This window comes from Buceros rhinoceros, unplaced genomic scaffold, assembly GCF_000710305.1.
Source record: "Buceros rhinoceros silvestris isolate BGI_N320 unplaced genomic scaffold, ASM71030v1 scaffold45714, whole genome shotgun sequence".
NCBI classification, from domain to species: domain Eukaryota; kingdom Metazoa; phylum Chordata; class Aves; order Bucerotiformes; family Bucerotidae; genus Buceros; species Buceros rhinoceros.
Window position 1 is genome coordinate 1 of NW_010408469.1, and position 8,764 is coordinate 8,764.

General features: G+C 44.6%; 1 protein-coding gene across 1 annotated transcript in view; it reads left to right on the top strand.

Annotated features, from left to right (window-relative positions):
* The first annotated feature begins 902 nt into the window (after positions 1-902).
* The window catches only part of EXD2 (exonuclease 3'-5' domain containing 2), a 9,661-nt gene continuing 1,799 nt past the window's right edge, over positions 903-8,764 (top strand). The window contains exons 1-7 of the mRNA XM_010134864.1: positions 903-1,241; positions 2,158-2,414; positions 3,479-3,605; positions 4,395-4,720; positions 7,039-7,145; positions 7,343-7,478; positions 8,243-8,599. Coding sequence (XP_010133166.1) covers positions 903-1,241; positions 2,158-2,414; positions 3,479-3,605; positions 4,395-4,720; positions 7,039-7,145; positions 7,343-7,478; positions 8,243-8,599 — 1,649 coding nt within the window. The remainder of the gene's footprint in view (positions 1,242-2,157; positions 2,415-3,478; positions 3,606-4,394; positions 4,721-7,038; positions 7,146-7,342; positions 7,479-8,242; positions 8,600-8,764) is intronic.

Below are 8,764 nucleotides of genomic sequence, written 5' to 3' on the forward strand. Positions count from 1 at the left end.
GGAGCCAGGGGTCACAGGGCCGAGCTCGGCACCTCCATCCCCCGGTTCCCAGAGATGTTTGGACTGGGGTCAGAGGCCACAGGTGCGGGTGGCCCTCGTTGCTTTCAGTCTTCTCGCTCAGTTTACTAAGTGAGAGTAAATGACCAGCCCCTTCCCGTCTTTCGGGCAGGTGTCTGTGCCCCTGCTCTGCATGCTGTTAGCAGCTGGGCAGGGCTGTAGCAGCACCAACACCACAGCTTCTGCCTGTGTCAAAGGGCGCATAAGGGCAGACCTTTAAAAATAACGTGGGGAGATGGGGACAGGATTGATTTCAGTGTATTGAAGAGGAGCTAAGGTTTGGTATGGTGGAGGGAAAGCTATCTTCTGAAGAGATGGTGCTTCTTCAGGGCTTTTCAGTGCCTAAATTTGACCTTAGTAGGGATGTGAATGTAGCAGACAATGCCTGTTATTTACTGATGCATGAATGGACATGCTTATTCTGCAGTAATTTTATCTTGCTCTTGTGTATGTTGATCTGGTTCCAAACTGAGCTAAAAGATAATAGCCCTGACTGGTTTACTTTTGGAACTTCAGAGTTCGTGGAAGCATGTGTTTGCACCAGTATAAGGTGTAAGGTTTCTGGTGATGTGATCAACAGCAGCATTCAGTCTCCTGTTACTGCCCAACACACCACCATAGCAGTCTGTCTCCCGACCGCCTGTCTATCAAAGTGGGACCCAGTCTTTTTTCTCTCAGGATTGTGAGTTGTGGCTAGAACTTTCTTATGATACCAGTGGGTGTATTTAATACCTCTGAACACGTTTCATTAAGTTGTCTTTAATTTCCACCTCTCTCATTTTTCTTTGCAGGCCATGATAAAATCCTACAATGCTGTTTTGAGGGGGGAAAAGGGGGATTAAAAAATGCCCAAGCAAACAGCAGTGACGATTACTTTGGCGACCCTGCTGGGTGTTGCAGTAGGGGGCCTGGTTTTGTGGAAAGCAGCCCAGCGTCGGAAAGGAAAAGCATGCTGTAGTAGTCAGCGAGAGGAAGCAGATGTAAACTCAGGAGATGAGAAACTGGTTAAGGCAGAGGATAAGGAGGTGCTTTCCTTCTTCAGATCTCCCACCTTTTCCCGGGTAGAGAGGACCCTTGGTGCACACATAGTGATAGTTTCAGAGCAGGAGGAGTGGGATCGTGTTGAACCTTTGCTGAAGAAGGAGCTGGAGAAGTGGCCAGTGCTTGGAATTGACTGTGAGTGGGTGAGTGATCAAGAAGCATCTCTCCTTGAGATTGCAGTTTGCAATGGGAAATCACTGAGGGTGGAGTGATTCCTTTGCTTAAACAGACACACAGGACTGACTGTTGAAACACTCCTGTGTGATTATCTGACATGACAGCCGCGAAGTATCTGCTAATCTTGACTGTGCTCACATTTAAGTGTGCTGACTGTAAGTTTTTAATTCACTTGTACTGAACTCCTGTGATAAATCAACTCTACTAAACATGGTGATAATTGTATGCCTAAATATAGCATTATGTGATTTGAATGATAGCTCTTTAAAAGTGATTTACAAGAAGTAGCTTGGGTTTGCACTATTTTAAATCCAGCTACGTACATAAGAAACAATGCTCTAAGAATAATAAATCCAAAAATGATAATATGATGTGAACATATAACTCACTGGGACTACCAGACAGCAAAGTTCCTCTTTTCCGCTTGTACATTTGGCTATGCGAACTCTCAAAACAGTCTTCGAGACATGTATAGAGCCTGGCTTTGCCATTGTTTTGGCTGGAAATCACCCCACATCATTAGTAGAAGCTGCAGTTAAAACAACGTGTTTGCCATGAACGTTTATGTAGTGGGTGGCTTTGTGCTGATGTGGATTAAGAAATGTGTCTGGTTTCTTCCACCAGCTCAGCAATGAGGGGGAAGGGTGAAAGGGGGAGGGTTTCTCTTGTAGGATTGTGGCAAGAAGTAGTTTGGGGACAGTAATACTGTGAATCGGATCACATAATGGGCTGTAACAGTTTGGAGACATGTAACAATACTTGACTGTATAAACTGACAGATATTTCCAATGGCCTATTTTGCAATTTGTTCCAGCTCCAGTATTGGAGTACTGTAGTAGTACTGTACTATAACCCAGACTCTGTTTTTTGTCTTTGTTTCAGGTATCTGTGGAGGGAAAAGCAAATCCCGTTTCCCTCCTACAGATGGCTTCTTCCAGCGGCCTCTGCATTCTTGTTCGGTTGCCCAGGCTTGTTGCCAGTGGACAGACTATCCCAAAGACCCTGCTGGACATTATGGCAGATAGTGCTGTGTTGAAAGTTGGTGTAGGATGCTGGGAAGATGCTTGCAAGTTACTTCATGATTATGGTCTTCCAGTGAAAGGGAGCGTGGATCTCCGGTATTTAGCCATGAGGCAGCGGTGAGTGTCTGAAGACAGAGGCAGCTCTGGATTGAGGCATCATTTGAGCTGGAAATATTTTGAAAGCAATTTGCATATGACAAATGAATCCAGCAGGTAGGTCTGGAGTTCTCAGGGTGGTTTTAGAGGATAGGATTGACAGCTGCAGCCCAAGAATGTGTCATGCTTCTATTCTGTGCTCTTAATGGAAATGAAATCTTCATGAAGATTTCATGTGCTCATTGTGTCTGTTAGCCGTCTCATGCAATACCTGTATAGACTTAGTTCTGAGTATCATGCTTCAGCTTTTAAGAAGTCCAGGCATAGTGATGTAATGCAGTGAGAGTGATCACCATGTTGATGGATGTTTGAATACACTGCCTAGAAGTACGGGGTAAATATGCCAGGGGCACATTAAGTGGAACTGTCAAATTACAGGATTTCTTGAAAAATAGCTAAATAAACCAGCTCTAATTTTCTCTTTAATAACAATGCTTCCATTGAAAGATTACAATTATGATGTCGTTTTCTCATCCTTCATTCTTCCTAAAATGAGACGCTTTACTTGGGAATTCCTCACATACAGTGTATATATGCCTGGGTGTCGTGTTAGTGACCTGGGGCGTGGGTTTGCTGACCTGATGGTGCCTTTTTAGCACCATGAGGATGAACTTCTTGTCTTTAGTGACCAGGATTCCTCTGAGTCATTTGTGGCTGCCATGCTCCTCATGAATCCCCGGGGCAGGTGGTCCATCCCTCTGTGGTAGACTCAGAAGTGGGTAGTTCACAGTCAAACACCTCAGCCTTAATTATTACCAACTTGGCTGTTACCAAAACAGCCTTGCCTGTTTTGCCTATTGCAAATCACGAAATTCTAGATAATTACAAAATTTAGAAAGGACGTTTTAGTGGAGGGGTGGGAGAGGGCCTGGAAAGCTGACAAGCAGCTGTGTGCTGTTTGAGTGGGAGTCGTGCATCGTGTGGATTGTTCAGGCAGGTTCAGAGGGTAGGAGGCCATCTGAATTTGCATGGGTGTATAGTTTTGTTTCTAATACGTTTGTTTCACTTTCTTTGTTAAACTGAAGGAACGATCTACTTCACAACTGCCTTAGCCTTAAGTCTTTAGCTGAGAAAGTCCTGAACTGCCCGCTTGACAAGTCTCCTCATGTGCGTTGCAGCAACTGGGAAGCAGAAGAACTCACACAAGATCAGGTGTGTCTTCAACTTAGTATTTTGTGAGTAAAAGCAACCTTCTTAGGAGAGAAGAGGCATTACAGTGGGGCAATCTTCTTTGAGTTCTGCCTCAAAACCTTATGTGTGACTGTGGTCTGGAGTTAATTTCAGACTCTGTGCCTGCATTTCCCTCCTTTTTCACAGGGATAATTTTCTGCCATTTTCCCTGGATTCTTGACCCTTGTTTTCCTTTAGTCCTGAAAATTCTCCAAGGCAAGATCCCTCAAAGAGGTGTTTGTGGATCCAAAACCTCACCTTTTTGTTGTTTTCTTTCCTCCATCCTATAGCAGTCAGTGCAATATCAGAGAGAGGCCGTGGAAACCTTGTTCGCTATCCTTAGACGTTTATGGTTTCCCTGATGGCTCCCTTTCTTTCCAGTCGTGCTGCAGACGCCTACAAAATCAGTGACCGGTAGAGGGAGTGACAGGATAAATAACAGCTCTGACTAGTCATAGTCAGCATCGTAAAAAGGGAGCTTTTCATTAGTCAGGGCAGGCTTGGTGGGGCAGTAGAGTGTTTAAGGCCTGGTTGACTTGAAGTTTTTTCAGTCCCTTGCAGTTACTGGGGGCACCCATGAGTATTTCAAGTCTGATCGACCCTAAGAGTGTGGGGTCTGGTGTTGTTATAAAAGTGTCACTCAACTGCCAGAACTTTGTGTGAAAGGAAATAAATCCAGCTTCTGCCTTTACTGTACTGAGTGTAAAAGACTGGTGATGTTTGGGACTGTTTGCTGTTTGTCAGTATCTCAATGTCTACGCTTTTCTGCAGGTTCTCTATGCTGCTAGGGATGCCCAGGTCTCGGTGGCTCTGTTCCTCCATTTGCTGGGGTTTGCCAGCCTCCCTGCTACATCTGAAGGTGAAAACTCTGTCGCCGCTTGGGAAAAAGCATTGGGTAGATGTCGGGGCTTGGTGGATATTCCATTTAGAGGAAGAAGGAGTGGCAGCACAGGAGAGGAGAAGAGTGGAGAGGGACGCTCCCCTCAGAAAACAAAGAGTAGGAAATCTTCAGTGAATGGCCAGCCCTGTGGCAGCCAGCAAGTGAGAGATCCGCGGAGGCAGAAGCGAAAGCCTCTGGGCATGGGATATTCTGCACGGTATGTCTATGAGCAGATTTACTTTTTGCACCACAGATGAAAATGTTGATGATGCCTCATGCTTTATTCATTAAACAAAGTGGATAATACGAGCTAGGAAAGGAAATACGGGGCCTAACAGTGATGGGAGCCAGATCCTGTTTCTAGGATCCCTCCTAGAAACGTTTCCCTCTAGGTGGTACTGAAAGCAGGAGCAGCACTTGGATGTCTGCAGTCGGTCATGAGCAGGTTGAGAGGTTGTCTTCAGCTTTTGCCTTCCCTTCTTTCGCAGGGGCATTAGCTGGAGAGCAGAATCCCAGCAGGAGGTGGTTGGCTCTTGGGGTGGCATTTACTGCCCAAACAGCTGTGCTGTGTCTCCTCCAGGGAAAAGGTGGCAACTGCATAGAGCTTGTCCTTTCAGCAGCATCTGCCTGGTGGACTGCGGTTTGTAATGTGCTTCCCAGGTCACCATGACCACAGAGGTGTCAGGGTACTGAGCAGAGCTGAAAGCTAAGGTTAGGAGTGAGACACATTATGTGAGGTGCCAGAGGGCCCAGGAAGGAACAGTCTGTGGCAGCATCAAAGCGCTACACTTCAGTGTTGCTCAAGGGGAGAGAGGAGGGAACGGTACTATTTTGGCTTTGCAGAGGCAGCTGTTGCTGGATTTAGGATCCCTGTCCTGCAAGCAATTTTGTGGAGCAAATCCTAAATTCTTACAGCTTTTTGATAATGAGAGTTCAGTTGTTTTTAAATTAAAATAACTTGTTTTTAAACAAGTTGGAGAAGTCTCTTTAAGCTCAGTGCAGTGGAAGATGTGGAGAGCTAGTATGTTTATTTTTGTTTGGATACAATCTAATAAAAATTATTACTGGATGTAGGAACTAAAATTGTCTGTAATTACTATTTGGAAAGAAACCCAGTCATTTTAGTATTCTCGTTTTTAAATTTATTGGATTGGCAATGGAGACATTTTAATGTAGTCAATAATATTGATTTCGGTTAGCAGTCATTAACGGTATTGTGCTGTACGCAGCAAGTCCCTCCAGATTTATTTTGTTTCAGTTGAAGCCTGTTTCACAGAAAACAGAAGGACTGCACCTCATGGGAGGATTAAAATTTAAACAAAACTGCATTCCAAGCTAAATTGAGATCTCCCTATGTTTATTTATTTATTGTTTTTAACTGTGCTTGACTTCATGAGAGGTCTGTAGGCTCACTGCTCTTTACAGTATCACCATCAGTGTGGCTGTGGTCTGTAATAAGACTGGAGGAGATTTCAAAAGTCTTTTTCCACTCTTCCTTTCTATAAGCTTATTTAGTTTTAATGTTTGTTCATTAAGAGTTGGGAAGTACTCAATTATCTTGGGGATTGAGCTGAACTGACGATGGTCAGTGGAAGCAGACCTCCTGTATCATTATTGTTTTGTTGTTGTTTTACCCCCGTGGACCTCAAAATAAATCCTTTTGTCAGATTATATAGTCTCTGAACCACACTTTTTAGCTGGTAGAGCTCTGCTGAGTACTTATTTGTATGATCTCACTGGAGAGAGGAAAGGAAACTTTACCACAGTGTCTTGTGACATGGCTGTATTCCTGGCCAGTTCATCCCAGGTGCTCCCCAAGCCCAGCCTGCTCCCTTCTTCTGTTTGGTTTGAAGGAGGTTGGCAGAGTAAGGAAATGTTTTCTGCTGAACAGTGCCCTTCCACACCCGGCCACAAACCACCACAGATGACTCAAGCGGGTCTTTTCACCACTGACTGAGGTTAGGTACCCAGAAGGCCTCAGCTCAGCTTTGTTTTTCCCTTGGACTCGTGTGTTTGGGTTCCCAGTGCTGCAAGAGTCTTTTTGGAGCATTTTTCTTGAATGAATGAAGTATTAGCTGTTCACACTAAGTTTTAGAAAAGTTATCTTAATAAAACATTAAAATATGGGCTTAGGCAGCTGATCCTTGAAACTGCCTTACCCGTAATTTGACTCTTTCAGCTTACTCTTAGCTCACTGTCCTTCTTGACTTCAATTCTCTTCTGTTTTCTAATGTAATTTTTTTTAAAATGCTGTCATCATTGGTGGCATCTCTTGAGCACTGGGATTCAGAGTTACAATTCTGTTGGCAGCAGGAGAGCAAAGATACCTTACAGTCAGTCAGTGAAACCCAGGTAAGTTTTTAAATGTTCTGTTTCCCTTAGCAGCAGCCTGAGCAGTGCTCAGCAGCCCTAAGTGTGTGTGGTTAGGGGCGCTCTGTGATTTGGAGGAGGCTGCAAGAATTGCATATGGCTATAGAGAGCTCTGGTTTTTTGGCATGTTATTATCGTCACTGTAATGTTGCCCTTGTTTCATAGAAAATCTCCACTCTATGACAACTGCTTCCTGCATGCACCAGACGGACAGCCCCTGTGCACTTGTGACCGCAAGAAGGCTCAGTGGTATCTAGACAAGGGGATTGGAGGTAAGCAGTCCAGCTGGTATTTGAAATACAGCTTTTTTTTTTTTTCTTACATAACTAGGCATGAATTTTTTGTATCCTTTCTTACTGGAAATACTGTTGGGGATTCACTAGGATGACTCCTGTGTTTTAGCATTGTTATTTTAGTTTTCAAATACAAATTTGTCTCCAGTATTCTCCGTTTGCTTTTACCTTTTCAGAGCTAGTTAGCACAGACCCATTTGTTGTGAAGCTGCGGTTTGAGCCTTCAGGACGCCCTGAGTCTCAAGTTGATTATTATCTGACAGTCAAAGAGAACCTTTGTGTTGTATGTGGCAAGCGAGAATCCTATATCCGGTGAGTTGTTTAATGGGATAGGAGGAAAATGCATCTTTTAAAACAGAACTGAGGTCTGCATCTGGTGTGGCATCCAGAAGCTTGGTTAGTGGCCTGAAACATCATGCTTGTTCTCATCTGGGATGGGCTATCGCTATTCGAATGCTCTGCAGTCATACGTGTCTGGGTACGTTTGACACTGAACAGGGCAGCCTTTCCTCTTCTCACAGAGTCAGGAGGTATCGATCCTTGGAGAGGACAAGCGTGTGGAGCATGCGTGTGCTGCAATTTGGGTGTCAAGGGCAGCAGCATGCCAACACACACTGTTCTGATGGCATCCCCTTCTGAAAATAGCTGTACTGTTCCTTCCACTACTTAATCCTTGTATTTTTGGAAAGGCGTAGATGATCCTGAAACTTGTGAGGTTACAAAGAGTGAGATTTTTGTCTTTGCAGCTACTCCTGTTTAGCTGAGAGGTACACTTCACGTGGTGCATTGCTTTATTTATTTTTTTCATGGTATGAGTCTCTTGTTCTTTTTTTTCGGTTAAAAGCAATGAATTTTTGGAAGGGTTAAAAAGAGAGAAATGCAGAAAAACCTGTGGAGAGAAGTGCAAATAAAAAGAAGTTGCAGAACCTATTGCTGCTCTGAGGGTCCTGACCCTAGTGATCTTTGTTTTCCTGGACTTTTAGTGTTCGTTGACCCTCTGTGGGTGAGGAATAGGAGGAACTGGGGGATAGTAGCTCCAGGCAAATTAAATGAGCTGGATGGTTTGTATTCCCTAGGAAGAACATTGTTCCTCATGAATACCGAAAACACTTCCCTATCCAGATGAAGGACCACAACTCCCATGATGTACTCCTGCTCTGCACATCATGCCATGCCATCTCCAATTACTACGACAACCATCTCAAGCAGCAGCTGGCTGAGGAGTTTCATGCCCCCATCGGCTCTGAGGAAGGTGTGCGTCTGCTGGAGGACCCTCTGCGCCGGCAAGTGCGCTCAGGGGCCCGAGCCCTGCTGAATGCAGACAGCCTTCCTGAACCCCGAAGGGCAGAACTTCTGCAAAGCATCAAGGACTTCTTTAACACAGAGGCAGTCACCCCAGAGACGCTCCAGAAAGCAGCTAGTCTGGAAACCAGGTATAACAAGCCCGTCAGTAGATGTAACATTAGTCGTTTACATTGGCATATAGGTTCAACAAAAAGTTGTCTGCACATGGAACCTTGGATAATATTACTGCAGTAACATAAAAGAAAATCCAGCAGAATTTGCAGAGCTGAGGATCACACATGCTGAATACCCCC